At 42.6% G+C, this 20395-nt stretch overlaps 1 protein-coding gene across 37 annotated transcripts in view; it reads right to left on the bottom strand.

Moving 5' to 3' along the window:
* AGAP1 (ArfGAP with GTPase domain, ankyrin repeat and PH domain 1) overlaps positions 1-20395 on the bottom strand; it is a 653489-nt gene that overhangs the window by 209454 nt on the left and 423640 nt on the right. For 27 of the 37 annotated variants that reach the window (XR_010591412.1, XR_006175450.2, XR_006175449.2 and 24 more), the window contains one exon: positions 327-495. Coding sequence is in view for 28 of the 37 variants with exons in the window: in XM_008172585.4 (XP_008170807.1) it covers positions 327-495 (169 nt within the window). In the remaining 9 variants the exon portion in view is untranslated. The remainder of the gene's footprint in view (positions 1-326; positions 496-20395) is intronic. The other 10 variants (XR_010591413.1, XR_010591414.1, XR_010591410.1 and 7 more) reach the window with 1 other exon arrangement.

The following is a 20395-nucleotide window of genomic DNA, read 5'->3' as shown; positions in this document are numbered from 1 at the left end:
ATTTCTCATTGTGAGCCATTGTGTAATTTAGAAGGGAAATAAGGAAATACTTCACTGGCTAAGCACTTTAAAATAAATAAAAAGGTGGCAGTTTAAAGGTGCTCAGAGGTCTGAGATCTCTTGTGGGAAATGGATTAGTAGACAGAGGGAAAGTTTAACATTCATGGATGTCATTTGTCACATGAATTTGTAATTTATTTCATAGCCATCTTTCCCACATAGGTGGTATATATGTATGAACATGTGTGTGCACTCACACAGTCTAACGTATTTGACTGGAAGTGAACATAAGTCCTTTTGTTTTGCTCAACATGCTATTCTCTTACCTGAATTAGGAGAGATGTGTAAACTGCTCATGTCTTTGGACATACCATTGGTTTTGGGACTGGAGATGGGTGCACAAGCTGACGTCGCTCGAGGTGGCCTCTTTCCTGGCACTTTCACAGTAGTTCTCAAAAGGTCGATTTCTTTTCCGTGAACGTTCTGCATATAGTCCTGCAGAGAAACAAACCAATAAAAAAAAATTAAAAAGGTACAAGAAACCTAGAAGTTAGAATAGTATATTAAGAAGTGGAGACTAAAAGTGGGCAAAGCTTTTCATAATTCTTGTTTATCAAACACATAAAAGCACCAAGAGGACAGATCCTAATGCAGAAAGAGGTTGGTCAGTGGCTTGAATAGAAACATCCACCCGTTTACCAGGATTCTGCAGCACAGCAAATTACACTCATCTTCTTTATACCCATACAGAGTCTCCAGAAAAAGGGGCCTTTGCATTTGTTCTCCAAAGAGAATTCTTTTATAGAATTCTCTAAAAGTATGTGGGGTGACCAGAGTAATAGTACGGTCATGTAGACTTAGCCAAACGATTAGCTACTGTATCTGGAGCTACCAGATATTTCAAGAATAGGCCAAAAATTAACTGGTTAGTATGCTAGTGGTACAAAATGGCTCGTACAAAAGCCAGAGTTGCATATTTCTGAGTTCCTCAACTCCACAGGTAACTATGCAAATAAAATGGATTGAAACTATCCTATAGCGTTCTCTTTTTTGGAAACAGTCTTGTAATTCTTAGTTGCCAGGTTAACATTTATTTTTGGGATAACGAGAATGTTCTCTTCAGGGCTGTTTCCCATTAAGTAATGGACTTGATTCCATAATGTTGGGATTAGGAAGGCTGAATTAAAGGCAGAAGGATTAAAATAGTTTGGCACATAGGCCTGTTATGGGTCCAAATGACTGCAACTCTTGTATGGCTACAATTTGGTAGATTATTTATTTTCCATAAATACCACTTCACCTTTGACATAGGAACACAAATTTTACAATATGAAATACACATTCTGTTTAAACATGCTGAACTCTGCTACTGGGGCAATACTTATTTTCTAGTAGACTTATACAATTTGATAAAGAAATGATATCGGCTTTCTTCAGGTTGTTTGTGAATGCAGTGAATGTTTACATGGTATAAAGGGGGAGTCGGAACAGTTCACTGGAGGTATTAGAGTGCAGAGCGACACTGAAAATTAAGTATCAGAGGGGTAGCCGAAAATAAAAAAACCTCCCTTCACTAGTTTCTGGATACAGCAAGATGAAAAGAATAGCTCCCCTTATAAAACATCAAGTTGGTATAACTTTCTTGTTCAATGCCAATTCTTCACAAATTAAAATACAATAAGAGGAACGTAATTGAGCATTTATTGCTTATGGGCTCTAAAATGAGGCTAATCAGATAGTGACTAAACCTCAGCATGCGCTCTTTTAATAGACACATTTTATTTAACATACAATAACTGATGTATTCCATTTAAATTTTGCTAATGGAGAAGTTTAAAGTGTTCTCTACAAATTCTGGAACTGGAGAGTACACAAATCACCTTTAACCCACAGTTTTGGAAATGTCTCAGGCACAGATTAAGTTGCCTTAAATAGAGAAGGAATCAGGTTTGAAAGTGAGGTATAAACTTACTGAAGAAAGAGTAAATGAATGTTGGGAAGCAGGGAATAAATATACAGTAACTATTATTTTCCTATTAAACAAAGATGCCCAAACAAAATAGAAGCTCCACAAGCACTAAATGACAGTTTACATTATTGCTTTCTATGGATGTATTGAATGCACATGACAAAGACCCTTTCATTCTGTGCTGAGTGCATAACAATAATCCTGTACATTTCCCCGTAGAGGGAGAGAGGAAAGCGCTGAGCTTCCTTCCACTAGGATGTCAACTCGCTCCTAGCCCTGCATCCACCCATCTTAGATCTGTACTTGAGGAATTAAAGTTACAATTACAAAATAATGCAGCATGTTCAGAAGTGTGATGTGTGGTTTGATCAGATTAGAACAGATGAGGGTCTTGCTGTCATCTGGAATATGCTGTGTTAAAGGAAGAGAGCAAGTCTGATTTTGATATGCAAATGTTACAGATATAACTCCCCTAGATGTTAGTTGTAGAAAATGCTGATCTGAGAAAAAAGGGGAAAAAACCCTTTAACAAGGCATGAGGGTAATTCAAAGCCAAGTACTTTTAAACAGCACTTAACAAGTCCCTAGAGCCTACTCAACAGCGGGCCACCCCAGAAGTGCCATCTTCTGCCCCTCAACAGCTTGAAAAAGTAGTAATTGCAAATCCATTTGCATTTTTCTTCTCAAGTTGTCCATGTTCATCATTCAGCACTGTGAAAAAAACAAGCACCAGAGCAAAGGGAACCCTCCCCAAATGCGTCAATAACAAGATAACGGAGTGCCTGAATCCCCCCGCACTCCTGCTCTTACACCTTTGCCATCGCTTGTTTTTCACATTTCACTCCTAATTATGTTGCATCTATTGCCATACACTTAATTAGCTGCATTAATGTGATTTCTTTTCACATAGTCAAGCAATTAAGAGCTATGATTGAGTTTCATTCAATTAGCCTCAACAAACATGCTAATTGATGTCCCAGATGCAAATGAGGTGCAATGAGAGAAACCTGCTAGCAATCGAGAGTTGTGTCAGAGAGAGACAGCTCTCAGCTTGCTGACAGAAGCACAGCTTAACATGGCGACCACCTTCTGTGGAGCTGCCTTTCGAGGAAGGGAGATAAGCCATTAATGCCTCAGTGTACCAAACAGATCCCTACAGGAATAATGTGCAGCACTGAATCAAATCAGTGTGGTCTCCAATTCTCACAGAAAGGGCTGGTAGCCGCACTGTAAGTGGGGAAAATGCGAGGCACTTTACTAGGATTTGGTAGGCGTTACTACCACATTATAACTACCACATACACAACTTCTTTATCTAAAAAATTGTTTAAAAAAGTGTTCATCTAATCTCCGAGCTTGTGAAATACTACATAGGTAATGGCCTACAGTTATCAGTAACTGGCGACTTCATCTTAGTCAGCTGTGGGGCATGCTGGTACTTGAAGTTAAGCCTAGAACACATCAATCAATCAATAATCCCTAAAAATACACTCACTATATTGATTCTCATTGCTTTTCATCCTGAGGTAACACCGTTAGCAGTTTGCTCAAATATAGCGCCACTGAGTGTTAATTTGACTACTCAAGGCAAGTGTCTATTATCTATAAGACTAAATTAACTGCTAAAATATCCGTGATTGCCATAGAAAGGACAAATACTTGTGGAAGCAGCAAAATGTTATTTGATAACACCTCAAAATGAATTGCCCATAGTGAAAAGACATGTTATGCAATAATACAGCTTTCTTTTCAGAAAAACCGTAAATGGAAATATAATTAAGTTAAACAATGAAATGGATGGAAGCTGTTTAGGCAAACACACTGACTGACTAAAGAGATAGATATGACTTGCCTTTCTAAATAGGCCTTGTCTTGAGAATATTTAATACTGCTATTTAAGGATGTTCCTTACTGACTGGAACAAATAATTGCAATGAAAACATTACCCAACTGTTGGTATACATTCACGTGGGCTTCAGTTTTTTAAATCACTCACACACACAAAATTCAGTGAACTCAGGTGTCCAATTATCATACATTCATCCCCAAGACAATTAGAATCCTCCTTTATAAAAAAAATTGAATCAAAACTGCTATGAAGAATTCTTCAATAAAACTACTATTCATGTCATGGAAAAACACAATCTTGTCTAGAGGGGAAAAAAATCAAACTTTAATTTTCAAGATTTAAGAAAGGAACCACAAACATGTCCTTCCATATCACATAACATTGGGCACAGTTGTTCAATTTCTTCTCTACACTACTGTCTGCACATGAGAATATGCCTTTATTTCAGCACCACTTCAAATAAGAAAAAATCAGGACATAGCTCCCCCAGGTTTGGAGGAGTGTACAATGCTCTCTTAAAACAGACACACAGTTTATTTTAAAGGCAAAATTATAGGACCACGCTCATTCCTGCTGTATGTTCCCTCCATTCCTCATGTTGCCTGTCTGGACTCTACACTCCTTGGCACAGGAACTATATTTTTAATATGATTTAAGTGCATAGCACACTACACTGAGGAGGAAATACAAATAAATAAATTACCACACTATCAGCTGCATTTCACTTTTTCTATTTCCAAAACCTAGTTTATTATGGAAGAACACTCTCCATGGCTACCTCACATTTAAACAGTTACCCCTGCCATTGAGCAACACCTGCAAGCACCCAGCCACTTTTGTTTCTACAACCTGACTAATAAGCTAACAGCTAGTGAAATGTTACAAACTAATAAAATATGCAAACTGAATTTGTAGATACCAAATACCATAAACTTACTTCAGGTTTAAAATCCACCTTATCTGAGGGCCTTAATCTCCGGTGCATTGCTCCCTGTGGTCAGCAGCAGCTCCAGGCACCAGCGCTCCAAGCACGTGCCCGGGGCGGCAAGCCGCGGGGGGCAGCCTGCCGGTCGCCGTGAGGGCGGCAGTCAGGCTGCCTTCGGCGGCATGCCTGCGGGAGGTCCGCCGGTCCCGCGGATTCGGCAGCAGGTACGCTGAAGCCGCGGGACCGGGGACCTCCCGCAGGTGCACCGCCGAAGGCAGCCTGCCTGCTGTGCTTGGGGCGGCAAAAAAGCTAGAGCAGCCCCTGCTTGTGGTTAAACAACACTTGTGCAAAGTAGGTGTAAAATACGAGCATTCTGATTATACTATGTAAATAACTGTACAAAGAGCAAAGAAGTGTAACCCACACGCCTCCTGGGGGTGGCGTTCTGTCCCATCTAGTGGCACTGAGACCGCTTAGAGAGAGAGAGAGAGAAAATGAGTCTGCTCTACAGCCTGAACTAACAGTTGGCTTTTAGCTCATGCGGTAGAAGTTCATGCACTAAACTCCAGAGGTCCCCGGTTCGATCCCGCCCGGGGTCGGTCAGTGTTACAGAAGCAGAGACTGAGCTTGAGTATGGCAAAGCAAGTGAGACCTTTAAAAGGGAATGAAATTATTAAGTAGGTAGCTATAGACCCTGGGAGCCTAAGAGGGAGAGTTCTGCACTGATTTATGTAATATACAAAAATGAGTCTGTCTCAGCCTCCTGCTGCCAAAGCAGACCAGGACTGGGAGACACTGCGCCTTGTACTGTTGCTACTGGACTGTTCTGAAATGACAGTGAAAGGTCCAATGTTGCAGTGTGGTCCTCCTTGCATAGAAACCATATCAGCTCTTTCCCTGGGAGGCCTCAGAGGGCGGGATTCTTAGGACTCCCTCTGGTTGCATTTGGATGGACTATAGTTGGAGCAGCCCTTCTCCACAATCCTTCCCCTCATACAATAGACTACACATACTGTTTACCATGATTAGGGCCCTACCGAATTCACGGTCCATTTCGGTAAATTTAATCGTTATAGGATTTTAAAAATCTTAAACGTCATAGTTTTAGATATTTAAATGAGAGTGTTGTAACTGTGGGGGTCCCAACCCAAAAGGAGGAGGGGTTACAAGACTATTGCAGGGAGATTGCAATATTGCCACCCTTACTTCTGCACTGCTGCTTGTGACAGCACTGCCTTCAGAGCTGGGCTCCCAGGCAGGACGTGCAGCGCTTCCTGCAGCTGGCCAAGGTTCACTGAGGTGATTATGACCCGGCCCTGGGAGCAGCCCATGCTGGGGAAGAGGAAGTCCAATCCCTGCCCAGGCAGAACTAGCAGCTGGAGCCTGGTGCATTGTAGGAGCCCCCGGCTAGAATGCTCCCAGCCCTGCCCCTCCCCGACTCTGGGCCCGGCGCTCAGGTTTAAAGGGGACTGTGACTGGCTTTGTGTGTGTGTGTGTGTGGGGGGGTGACCACAGCGGCGCCCCAACCACAACACCCTGTGCAGTTGCCCACAGCGCCCATCCATAAGGCAAGGCCAGCCCTCCCCCCCCTCAAAAGTGACAACCTCCCCATACCATGCCACCCTCACTTCTGCTTTGCTGCCCAGAAGCCCCCGCTCTGTGCTCATCCAGCTCTAAAGGCAGTGCAGAAGTAAGGGTGACAATACCACGGACCCCCCCTGCAATTGGCAGATTTCACTGTCTGTGATGCGTTTTTCATGGCTGTGAATTTGGTAGGGCCCTAACCATGTAGCGGTTTGGCTGAGTACACTCTTCTTTCATGCTCATCACCAACACACTCATCACAAGGTTGCTGTGGGTCACAAAATCAATGTGTCTAAACCTAATCTAACCTCTCACTTCTCAGAAAGTACCGGAAAAAATTGGTTCCTCAAATTTTCAATTTCTCTCTTGCATTCCCTTCCTTTTTCTATCCCCCATTGATAACTTACTCTAAGATAATAAAATACAGAATTTAACCCGTAGAGTGTTGGCTTTTTCCAGTCAAATATTAAGTGGTCCATGAATATTTCTGCAGTCCTCAAAGTGTTAACAGCCAGAAAAACCACACACTTCCCATTCTGTGACTTGTGTTGAGACAATCTAACAGCTCCCGTTTCCCATGCTAGAAACTGGTTAAGACACAGGGCAAGTAGTTAGGAGTTCTATTCCCACTACAGTTATTGGTTTGCTGGTGCTGGGCCAGATATTTGATATATGTACATTAGATGCCCGGTCAGCAGATAGGAGACCCTGCTTGTCTGTCATATAGAGATGTTTGTGAGTCTCACTGCATTAAGGCTGGTATATCACTTCCTTATCTGTAGGTGAAAAATGCTCCAGAAGTATTAAAACAGGAAGCCCGTGTTTGTATCTCAGGATGGCATCTTGGAAGTTTTTGGAGAGAGGGAGCTAAGATTAAGATGGCATATTTTAGAGAACAATACTGACTTAGGGAGCCATGAATGGTAACCTGCAAAGCTATTGTTCATCGTCAGGAACAACTGCTTTGTCAGAAGCGGGTGCGAGATGTGGACTGGTAAATGCTGAAGCCGTACTTTTGTGTGTACATGGCAGTCAGACATTTTTATTGCAAAATGCCGTCTGGAAAAGATGCAAAACCAAATTGCTAAACTGAAAAGGAAAAAAAAATAAGGGGGAAAAACAAAAGGCCCCCTTCCCTTTGCTTATTGAGTTCAAAGGCATAACATGCAGCACCCTGCAGCAAATGGGAAGCTACACTAATTTTAAAGCCATAAAACGCTATAAAGTGCCCTGCGGGGCAGGACTACACTGAAGCTAGTTGCACCTAAATAAGACATGGTTCATTTACTTCGCAGCTTAGCCTAATGTAATCATCAGCGGATTTCTAGCCTAGAGTTGTAACAGGCAAATAGCCGATACTGCGGAGGCGACACTCCCAGCCATAGAGGGGGCCTCAGCTAGATTGCTGTTGATTAGAAAATTTTTCAGTTTTGACAAGCACTTAATGAACATAAATCGCACCTTGATTGGTTTCCATTTGGGGCCACAGGCACACCTGAGAAAAAACAACAATCTCCAACTCCACTTCCCCCATTCTTTGCAGAGACCTCAGAAAAAAACCTACAGTCCTGTTATGAGCCACATAAGAAAATGTTTATCACAAGTTTCTGTGCAAGCAGCAGTAAAAGAACATTTTCCCTAAATGCGTTCCTACACAGAGATATGGACATTACATCCTTTAACATCTTAGTACACTATGACTTCTTAAAAGGTACTACAAAGCTACCTCCCCAGAAAATAAACTGGGGGACAATTAGTCATTTTAAAATGTGTGTCAGTCTGTTCTGGAAAACACTCTGATCAACCTAAAGCTCCTTCTGGGTCTTGGTAACAAGAAGGTCATCTTGTTCCCTTACTATTAACATTGAAAACTGAGACCCTGAAGTTAAAGAAATATAAAAACAAAACATTCACTGTGTCTATGCTACAATATTAATCAGATCAATTGGAGCGAGGGAAGGGGGTAGGAAGAGTCTTTCAATGTAGAACATCAGATCTCAAACATACAGAATATTGAATTTTTCATAGTTTGCACATTTTCATGGAAATCTGAGCAGGTTATTCTGTGTCTGCCCCTCACTCCCCCCTGCTCTCACTAGATCATAGCAAGAACCGATCTAACATTTAGTAAACACTAGATCACAATTGGTCTATCACAAATAATTTATGTAACTTTTATGTCTATACCGGTTAGTTCGACTAGAAATGGAGCTTTATTTTCATAAAGCATCTCTTCATAAATCAATCCCTTGCCTTTTGCTATTTAAATTGCAAGTTGTTCAAGTAACCAAACACTTACAGACCTGTCTTTTTTGACAATGAGCTTCACTCTTTGCTGATATCTCTTACGTATTGCATATTTACACTGTTCTGCAAGTAATAGTTCCATGTGCACTGCAGTACCCTACACTAATTACATGTGATAAATCTTGTGTCATATGCTCAGAAACAAATGGATTCCAAGCTAAATATGCTTTATATATTCACAGGTCACTTAATGCACAAACAAGGAGAATCTCTACCCAGTTGTGGGACTAGTTACATGGAAACAACAGGAATAATCAGTCTTCATTACCCTAAGCACAGACTGCTTAAGTGGGAGTCTTTTATGGTACAGCTTACTGACCATTATACAGGACACTGAGAACTTCACATTTCATTATGCCCATGGCTTGCCATGATTTTTCACTTGGCATAGCAGGTGCAGTGGTGATTTCATTTAGGGCTACACTCAGTTTGAAGGGACACTGTTAAGGTTGTTAGGATTTAAAATTTACTTACCTCGGCAGTTTTCCCACATTGCAAGCCTTACCTTAAGGGTGGCAGCTATGTATTTAGGTGGTTTTAAAAAAAAAACAAAAAACTAATCCTTACTGCAGCACTGTTTCAAGGAAACAAAGCAGCCTATCTCCCAGTAAACAACAAACTGCATAGATGATCTCTGTAGTGGTCCCCTCTGGCACACTACCAACCCCTTTGTTTCCCATACGAGAACACATGCTATCACACACAATATATGTATTAGTTGAAAACACACAGAGGTGATGTGTGATATCCCACATTATCATGGCACAAGGTGGTAAAGTAGCACAGACTTTAATTATCATTTTTTCTGAAGCGGTTACCATGTAGTTTCTACAAAATAACAGTAGCAATATATCAAAGTATGACCAAATTAAGAAATGCAGCCCAGAGAAATTGTAACAAATGACATCATAAAGCAGTATACTATTCTGGAAAAGGTTTTAGGACAGATGCTATTAAACTTGTCCACAATTATTTTTGTGTGGAAGATATATGGCATCAACACCTCAAATATGCAGCAAGGATTAGACACAACACAGTACATCTTTCATGCCTTTCTGTTTTTCCATTTACTCCAATGTTTCAGACATATTAACTGATAAAAAATAACTATAACACAAATTTGAGCATTGATAATTTTGTCAAACATACATTACCCCTAAAATCACCCTGTCGACTTCCCTTTCCTAGGGTCTGCCCTGAATGCAAAAGGTTTGAAAGCGTACATCTGCATCCTAATTGATACATAGCAATATGAAGTCATAAACAAAGCTATCTTTGGGTCAATTCCCAGACCTATTCAACGTGACCTGATTTTATGATTACTTGTGCCCTTCCGAGAAAGGTATTAAAGAAGAGACTTCAGACTTTACAAATATCTAGAGTTGTATTTTCATTTGAAGCAAACTATTTTTTATTGACTACAATCATCAGGGAGAGCATGGGTAGTTTGTTAATCCAACATACTTATACATACCTTGGGGCTGGGAAACAGTTCAAGGGGAAACGCACTTTTCTGAGCAAGAGAAGAGCCAGACAAAGATGTTTGCACAAAGTTATTCATATACCCAGTAGTGCAACACAGCATTTAAATACTAATGATAGGCAGACGGCAAGAACCCATTGTTGCCAGCCCCCATACTTACAAAAATAATTTGTCAGGTCCCCCAAAATCATAAAATTGGCCTAAAAACAATAATATATTTTGGGTTCTTTTTGGCCTCTGAGTTTTTCAAGTCCCCATTTTCAAGCTTTTCTGCAGAAGCATGAAGTCAAGGAATTTTTAACATGAGAATCCCAGGTTTATTTAATCACGACTTGAGGAGCTAAGGCTTTAAGAAAACAACACTAAATATAATGAGACGTGAGAACATCGCTGGAGTTGGCTACAGTGCTAGACACTCGTGTGTCACATTTCAATAGTTTTTACATGGATCATCATTTAAACTCTGACTGGGTCCTAGAAGGTCAGTCAGTACCTGTAGAATTTCACAAGCCAAGGTATTGTTATGGTAGTTTTAGGCTGTCTCCTAAGAAGGTGAGTGTCATTACAATACAGCAGAGCAGATGTGCGTGAAGCAAGACAACTCCTGGCCGTGCTGAAGTTTCACACACCACTATTGCAACATGATTACTTTGTCTGATGATGGAAAAATCATTCCTACGGTCTTTATCATTAAGCCAACATGAACTATGTTTCTATGAATGATGGAATGACCTCATTTCTCCTTCAGTTAGCACTGTTCATAAGAAAATGTATTTCCAAAGTTGTGGATATCACCTAGTGATTTCCCAGGCCAAACTTATTTAGATGAGTCTCATCTGGATACAGTATAACACATTTTTTTTTAGTCAGTCCTGCAGCACCACCACAATCCCAACAACCTTTGTGAAGGTCATTTGAACAGAGTCTATCCCAAATCGGAGAAAGATGAAAATAGAAGCATTGCTCTTATGCCTCAGACCTCAGAGCATTATGATAAAAACACCCAGCTTTCATATAGCACTTTTCATCTGTAGATCTCAAAGCACTTTACAAAGGAGGTCGGTATCAGTACCCCTGTTTTACAGAAGGGGAAATGGAAACACAGAGAGATGAGATGACTTGCCCTAGGTTACCAAGCAGGCCTATGGCTGAGCCAGGAACAGAACCCATGTCTCCACAGTCCCAGTGCACTATCCACTAGGCCAAACTGCCTCCATACAATGCTATTCTCTGTACACAGTCAAACTATTCTCTTGGATATGTACCCAAGATATATAGATGCTAGATGGCCAGCTGGGTTTTATAAGGACAGTCAGCAGGATTTCCCTCTCATTCTTGGTTATTTTGGAAGGCAATGAAATAAGAATAAAGCCGTGGGAACTTTTTCCCAGAAGAAAGTTATTAAATGGTTTCAATTTCCCACAGGCATCATGAGGAAGAGGAGACCCTTCCTTTATAGAGATGTTGGAACTTACCACTTTCCGCATGGTGGGAGATACCAGAATTGTTGGAACACTTTTGAACCCACTGTGTCTAAGATCAATGGTGAGCCATGCATGCTGGAACTAGCTGATCTTCCCCCACCACTTCATCCTTATTCTGAGATGAGATGAACCTTTGGAATGGAACCCTTGGAGGTTTGTTTCTGCCCTGGCAAAGTTTAGGCTTTGGTTTTCTGCTTGGGAATCTTAGGATTTGTCTTCATGGGGACACTCAGGAAAGATAATTTGAATTAAGTGGATTCAGCAACCTAAAGCAAATTAAGACAACTTTAATTCTGAATGAGTATGTCCACACAGGGGTTTAATGCAGTTTAAATAATTCACTTTAAATTTACACCTTTTATTAATTCAAATTAATTTTACTGAGTGTCTCCCTGGAGACAAGCCCTAACAATAGCTTTGAGTACCAAGAAAAGTAGTTAAGAACTGAAATCTTGGGAATATGAAGTAGGGAGCATCTCCTTAGCAATCTTGAGAGTAGTGTTCAGAAATTCTCAAAATAAGCTGTATTTCTTGAAATACAAAGACAATTCTGAGCTTTGATGAAAGGCACTTTCCAAGGAGTTCCATATAACCAGGATAATGATAAAACCCTCCCTTCCCCACAATCTACCATGGAGCTATGTATCGATGTAAAAAACACAAATATAGAAACAAACTGATTCAAATATAAAACAAATTAAAATCCCCTCAGGAAAAAGTTACGTTTTCATCTCTCTTTATTAGAAGTGGGGAAGTGAACAATTGAAGTGGATCCTGGGGCAGAACATTTTACACGAAGGACAACCAAAGCTAAAGCTGTGTCATCTGCTGACCTGTGGCATGCTGGTAAAAAACCCCAAAAGGTAGATGGGTGTCAAAATAGGTATTCATCAGGATGACGCTAAGTTAAAGAGGCTTCAAACACAAACTTGTCCTTCACCATTAAAATAGCACTACCCAGCAAGTATCCTAGAGAATATACACAGGGAGCCCTGATGCATGGCACTATGCCATTAGGAACCAAGAGATGCCTAGACAAACTCTCATGGGTCCCTTTGTGAAGGCAAGACAGACATGTAAGATGAATAGGTAGACACGGTGAACTGTGAAACCTGCAGGTCAAAGTTCTCTCTCATTATCCCCTCCATTTTTCTATCAAGGTAGTCCCTTAGGCACACTAAGGGAAGGGCAGGTTTAAGGTTCTTGGAAAAAAACGGTCAGCACCAAGTCCTGAAAATGTAGGCTGCTTATGTATATATTTTCTCCTTCTTTAAGAAAAGGAAAATGCATTTAGTGATTGTGAAAGGTGTCAGGCTGACAGCATTAGCAACTGAAGTTACTTATTTAGCTAACAAAGTATAGCTCAAGCTTCCCCATACTGCCCTGCCATTGTCTCTCAACTCTTCAGGAAGCACCACCTCTAGAACTCAGATGCTAGTTCACTTTCTGCACCCTTGTGATATTTTGTTTCTCTGTCTAGACTGCTTATAAGGGTGCCAATTTTGATACCGGTTTGTGTGATATAGACTTTTCACGCAGAAATGGTCCAAGACCACTGAATCATTTCTCATAGGCTGCTGAACGTATCTGATAGTAAGGATCTGTGACCATTATGATCTTAGACCTGATACGAAGCAATATTGCCAAACACATTGTCAGTGTTTGAAGAATAGATTAAATATTTTAATGAGTTTTGTCCCTGCAAATTTTGCATCAACTCAAACTGCAGTACAGAGGGACTGAAATTGCCTTTTTGTTTATATGTGTGTGTGTGTGTGTGTGTGTGTGTGTGTGTGTGTGTGTGTGTGTGTGTGTGTGTGTGTGTGTGTGTGTGTGTGTGTGTGTGTATAAGAGAGATTTATCTCACAGAACTGGAAGGGACCCTGAAAGGTCATAGAGTCCAGCCCCCTATCTTCACTAGCAGGACCAAGTACTGATTTTGCCCCAGATCCCTAAGTGGCCCCCTCAAGGATTAAACTCACAACCCTGGGTTTAGCAGGCCAATGCTCAAACCACTGAGCTATCCCTTCCCATCCCCACTATTCCTGAAAGGGTTACCAAGTGCTGCACATTAGGGAACCACAACTCCAGAGCTCTGAAGAAGAGGTTACTCACCTTGTGCAGTAACTGAGCTTCTTCAAGATGTGCCCCCCCATGAGTGCTCCAGCTCAGGTGTCAGTGCATCCCTGCGCCTTTGCTCTGAGAGTTTTAGTAGCAGTGCCCATACGGGTCACACATGCGCGGTGCTGGTCTCGCGGCGCCATTGACGCCTCATCTAGCATGCATGTGACCCGAACCTCAGTTCCTTCTTTACTGTAGGGTCCTACTGCACACTCCAAAGTAGAGAGGAGGAGGATGGGTGTGGAGCACCCACAGGGGAGCACATCTCGAAAAACCTCAGTTACTGCACAAGGTGAATAACCTTTTCTTCTTCTAGTGTGTCCCTGTGGGTGCTCCACTTCAGTGACTGTAGAGGATAGTCTGTCCTCCTGAGGATGGAAGGGGCTTTGGAGATGGTTGGCTGATGGAGGATAACACTGCTAATCCTAGCTGTGCATCTGATTCTGGACCTTGTGTTATTGCGTGGTGTTTTGCGGATGATGTTGTTGATCTGGTAGAATGTGATCTGGTCCCCTATAGGGATTGCATGTCCTTTAGTTGGTAGCATGGTTGAATCCACCCGGAAATCCATTTTGATAATCTCTGTGCTGATATAGCGGATCCTTTGGAACCTTGCGCGATAGAAACAAAGAGTTTTGAGGATTTCCTAAACGGTTTGGTTCTATCCAGGTAGAATGCTAAAGCTTGTCTAATGGCCAAGATGTGCTGTGTAGCTTCATGTACATTCTCGTGTGGTTAGGGAAAGAATATGTGTAGATGTATTGGTTGATTTAAATGGAAGGACGAGGATATCTTGGGGGCGATTTTTGGATGGGTCCTTAATGTAACTTAGTCTTTAAAAAAGATAGCATGTGGTGGGCCTGCCATGAAAGCCCCTATTCCTCTCTCACACATCGAGCCGATGTGATTGCCATTAAAAATGCGACTTTCATTGATAGGTGCATTAAGGAGCAGGTCACCAAGGGTTTGAATAGGGTTCTGGTGAGACCTTTTAAAACCAAATTAAGGTCTCATGGTGGTGTAGGTGAGCATACAACTGGGTAAATTATTTGTAGGCCCTAAGGGAATCATTTGGTGACTGGATGTATGAACAGCATTGTCTCATCAATTTTTTGATAAAGGCAGTGATAGCAGCAAGGTGCACTTTGGTCGCACTTATGGAAAGGCCAGAGTTTTTTAATTTGAGAATGTAATTTAGCGTCAGTGGAAGGGGTGCTGACGCAGCGGTGATTCGTTTGGCATTGCACCATTTCCATTTCTGTAGGTAAGTCTTACTAATAATAGACTTTCTACTATGTAGCAGCACTTGTTTGACCTGTTCCAAGCAGGCTAATTCGTCATGAGTGAACCATAGAAGAGCCATGCTTTCAGGTGGAGCATCTCTAGGTTTGGATGGTGAAACTGACCATTGTGTTGTGTTAGCAGGTCCATTTAAAGCAGAAGGGTGATTGAAGCACATGCTGCCATCCGCGCTACGTACAGATACCATGGTTGTCTTGGCCATGTGTGGGCTGTCTTGCTTTGTTGGTCCTTATTTTGTGTATCATTTTCAATAACAGTGGTATAGGTGGAAATGCATACAGGAGAGATGTGTCCCATTTGATTAGGAATGATTCCCCCATCAATCAGATACCCAGACCTGCTCTCGAGCAGAACTGCAGGCATTTGCGGTTTTGAGTTATCGTGAAGAGGTCTATAGCTGGGTGACCCAATTGCTGGAATATGTTCTCTAGTATCACCTTGTTCATCTCCCATTCGTGATCATGGGGAAATTGTCTGCTAAGTTTGTCTACAGTGGTGTTCTGGCATCCAGGCAGGTAGGAGGCAGAGATGATGATACTGTGTTGGACGTACCAGTTCCAGAGTTTCATGGCTTCTGTGCCTAGTGAGTGTGATTGGGCCCTTCTCTTCCTGTTTATGTAGAACATGCATACAATGTTGTTGGTCATACTCAGATGTTCTGGTTCCTTAGCAGCGGTAGGAAATGGAGGCAAGAATTGTGAACTGCGTGGAGTTCTAACAGATTTATGTGTAGGTGCGTTTCATCGGGGGACCACTGTCCTTGAATCGTGTCATGTTGCATGTGTGCTCCCCACCCTATAAGGCAAGTAGTGCTGCGTAGTTTGCCACTCTGAACTGGAGTGTGGAGGAAGAATAGACTGTGGCCAAATAGGTCCAACCTCTTGCCATCCTTATCGCAGGGTGTTGACTTATAATGTGTTGCTTCCCCCTCTGGGTGGCCGCCTCCACAACAAGTGAGTTTGGTGCTGGATGGATGAATAAGAAATCTGTTCCCTTTGAAGGGACAGAGTACTTTTTGTCAGCCCTCTTACAGATTGGTGGTATAGTGGCCGGAGCTTGCCAGACTGTTTTGGCAGGTTCCATCAGCGCCCCATTTATTGGAAGCACTATCCTAGATGATGAGGATATTTGCAAGATGTCAAGAAGTTCGTGTTGGGCCTCCAGCACCTCTTCGAGAGGTATTTTCAATTCCTCAGCCACACTTTTGAACAAATCCTGGAAATGGCTGAAATCATCGGTGGTTGTTGGTGGTGGGGGCATTATTGCCTCATCTGGAGAGGATGAGGTGTTATAACGTTAGGTGAAGTGTCTGGTGGCATACTCTCCTCCTGGTCCTCTGTGGTTTCCGCCCTTGATTCAGTTGTTCTAGTTTCCAATAGTGGAGGCAGGGATTTAATGCCCTCCCGATGTGGACTGGGGGTTCTGCTGTAGTGTCTTCTGTAAGGTCCCCACAGGTTCCAGTAAGGCCAGCGAGTGGGGAATGGCATGGCTGGACCCATCCATGGGTGTCCACACCATAGTGGTGCCTCCTGTCCCTATGTGAACCTTGCTCATAGAGGTCCAGGTGTCATAGACGTTCTGACTGGAGAGGAATGGTGAGATGAGAAGACCCCTTCTTCCTTATCATCCTCCTCACTTGAAATGGGGGGAGGGCTACCAATGATAGAGGTAGTTCCTTTACTGCATGCACTGGGGAGCTGTCGGTGCCCAGAAAAGGGGACTCTGGTGTCAATGTCAATACAAAGTCTTTCTGGTGCAGAAATAGGCGCGGTGCCTAGGTCTTCAGTGCCGATAAAGTGGATGCCAATTGCTTCACTGATGTAGCAGTTAGCGCCACTGCTGCTCCTATGGTATTTGTCAGAGCTGTTGTCATTGTGGGAGGCGGTATAATTGGCGGAGTGACTGACCGTTCCAACTCCTTCAGTGTCGTCAACGGTGCCGTGGTGGAGGAGGTAGGCTTGGTGCCCCTTGACTCCGCACTGGAGAGCTGGGATTCGTCGGAGGCCACTGCACGGGTGGTGCCAGAGGTTCCTGGAGCCTCATAAGTGCTGAGCCACAGTGTGGTCAGCACCGAGGAGAGTGACCTGGTTGGAGACCACTTCCTTGTGGTCTGCTCTCTACGAGATGAAGAGGATGCCCATTTCTTTGCAGCTTTTTTGGAAGAATGAGTCTTAGGAGACCTTGCTGGAGAAATGTCTGGTGATCTGTGCTGGGAGCGGTTTCCTGCCCCGGGTCAGAGGCTGGTCGTAGAGACTTCTCCATCAAAAAGGGTTTCAGGGTCAGGTCTCTATCTCTGTGAACCCTGGCTTTGAGGTTGCTGCAATGGGCACATTTCTGAGCAATGTGCGTTGCCCCCAAGCAACAGATATATTAAGTGTGTCCATCTGACACAAGCATAGCTTTCCTGCACATCATGCAGCGTTTAAAGCCTGATGAACCAAGCATTTCACTCCAGTTTCATATTCACAACAAGCAGGGAGTCTACACAGAAGACTGCTTATGTAGAAATTCTGCACAAACAGGTCTATGTATATAACTGAGTGTTGAATATCTGATTCTGCCTCAAGCTGTGGTTTACATATATGACTAGGCAGAGAAGCAGAAGCGATTTGCATTTTCAACCCACCAAGGGGAGAGCAGCACTTGTCCACGATGAAGGATAGAGACAGGATTACCAAAATCTACAACTGGCCTTGCTCTCCCATTTCCTCTGCAGACCATTGACTCTGTGTGGAACTCTGCTGCAGAATGAGTAGCAGAAAGCACCTACAGCCTGGAGGATGCAAAAAAACTATTCATGGTGATTGGCTGCCACCTGGTTGACAGAGAGAGTAAGAGTGCTCCACACTCTACATTGATAATACTTAAACGAACAAAAACAAAAATCTTCCATGGACACCCTCGTTACTTTTGCAATGATTTCCAATGGCTTCTTCAAGACTAATGCCAATGGAAATAACATTTAAAATGACATAATATAGGCTATCATTCACCCCATAGTAATGTTATAACGTGAATGTGCAGTAGCTGCTTCCCAACCTTAAACAGACTGGCATTTTTAATTTGCTAACTTCATGTGACTACACATCAAGCCACAGCAAGGAGAGTGAGTTAAAGTATCAAACTTCACCCTGTTCTGTAACACACAGCTGGGAAGTATTGCTAACACAGAGAAGAATTGGGATATCATACAGGAAGATCTGGATGACCTTGTAAACTGAAGTAATAGTAACAGGATGAAATTTAATAGTGAAAAGTGCAAGGTCATGCATTTAGGGATTAACAACAAGAATTTTGGTTATAAATTGGGGACACACCAGTTGGAAGTAACCGAGGAGGAGAAGGACCTCGGAGTATTGGTTCATCACAGGATGACTATGAGCCGCCAATGTGATATGGCCGTTAAAAAAGCTAATGCGGTCTTGGGATGCATCAGGCGAGGTATTTCCAGCAAAGATAAGGAGGTGTTAGTACCGTTACACAAGGCACTGGTGAGACCTCGTCTGGAATATTGTGTGCAGTTCTGGTCTCCCATGTTTAAGAAGGATGAATTCAAACTGGAACAGGTACAGAGAAGGGCCACTAGGATGATCCGAGGAATGGAAAACCTGTCTTATGAAAGGAGACTCAAAGAGCTTGGCTTGTTTAGCCTAACCAAAAGAAGGCTGAGGGGAGATATGATTGCTCTTTATAAATATATCAGAGGGATAAATATCAAGGAGGGAGAGGAATTATTCAAGCTCAGTACCAATGTGGACACAAGAACAAATGGATATAAACTGGACATTAGGAAGTTTAGACTTGAAATTAGACGAAGGTTTCTAACCATTAGAGGAGTGAAGTTCTGGAACAGCCTTCCAAGGGGAGTAGTGGGGGCAAAAGACATATCTGGCTTCAAGACTAAGCTTGATAAGTTTATGGAGGGGATGGTATGATGACATAGCCTAATTTTGGCAATAAATTGATCTTTGATTATTAGCAGGTAAATAGGCCCAATGGTCTGTGATGGGATGTTAGATGGGGTGGGATCTGAGTTACTACAGAGAATTCTTTCCTGGGTGCTGGCTGGAGAGTCTTGCCCACATGCTCAGGGTTTAACTGATCGCCATATTTGGGGTTGGGAAGGAATTTTCCTCCAGGGCAGATTGACAGAGGCCCTGGAGGTTTTTCGCCTTCCTCTGCAGCGTGGGGCAAGGGTCACTTGTTGGAGGATTCTCTGCACCTTGAGGTCTTTAAACCACGATTTGAGGACTTCAATAACTCAGACATAGGTGAAGAGTTTGTTACAGGACTGAGTGGGTTAGATTCTGTGGCCTGCGTTGTGCAGGAGGTCAGACTAGATGATCATAATGGTCCTTTCTGACCTTAAAGTCTATGAGTCTACTATTGGCTTTGTGCAACCCCACACTAACTTGGTGGAAATTCCTATAGCTTTAAAATTCTAAGCCAGTTGATCAAGTGAGACATCTTGTGACACCCCTGCTGAGGAAACTCTCTGCTCCTGGTGCTCAAATGGCTGGTTCCTTTCAATGTGGAGATATTACTTTAACACTTAAATTGCCAGGGAAAAGTAATGAGAAGTTATAAAACCCTTAGATGTATGGGGAGGAAGGTGAGCAAGTGGTCGTACACTGAGATATACCTTCAGCAAAACCCAGAATTGATTGCCCTGTATCAGCATTGCTCGCAAATTGCTTGCTTGACTTGCAGCAGGGAGGCTCAACTCTTGCTTCAAGGTCAAATGCTTTGAGGCTCACACACCAGCCTCACACAATTTAATGGAAGAATCAGAGAAGCAGATGCAGTTGGGCTGTTCTAAAAGGATCAGAAGAACAGGGGACGAAGCCCTGCTGGAGTGGACAAAGATTTTAGGATATGAATTCTGTTGCGGGTCAGTGCCTTGCAGCTAACTGCCATGCAATTTATGAAATCAATAGTTCTAAAGAGTCAAGGAAGTGACATCAGAGATGAAAGTAAGACATTCCCAAGAGGTTAGAAAGTCAGGCTGAGAAGTTTTGTACCAAGCCAGAGCAAGCACTAGTGCTCAGTGGATTGTAGTCCCAGGAGAGCTCTTCTGCTGAATGCAGTCAAGAAAGACTTGATTGGTGCAGCACTGGAGGCAGCCCAGCAGGTGGCCCCAACAGTTTTAACCCTCCAAAACTAGGATCAACGTGCAGATCTATGAACGCCAAAGCATTTCCACTATGCTGCATCCCTTCAGAGAAAAGATTTACATTCTTTAATGCTTGAGAGATGAGGCTGCTGGAATGCTGGGTTTATATGACAATAAATTTGACGGACCTTTGATCATAGTGAGGAATGTGATTCTACAACACAAAAATACACACCCATCTCCCATCTCTGTGGATCT

The sequence above is a fragment of the Chrysemys picta genome, chromosome 11, assembly GCF_011386835.1.
Source record: "Chrysemys picta bellii isolate R12L10 chromosome 11, ASM1138683v2, whole genome shotgun sequence".
NCBI classification, from domain to species: Eukaryota; Metazoa; Chordata; order Testudines; family Emydidae; genus Chrysemys; species Chrysemys picta.
This window is presented reverse-complemented; position numbering and strand designations above follow the sequence as displayed.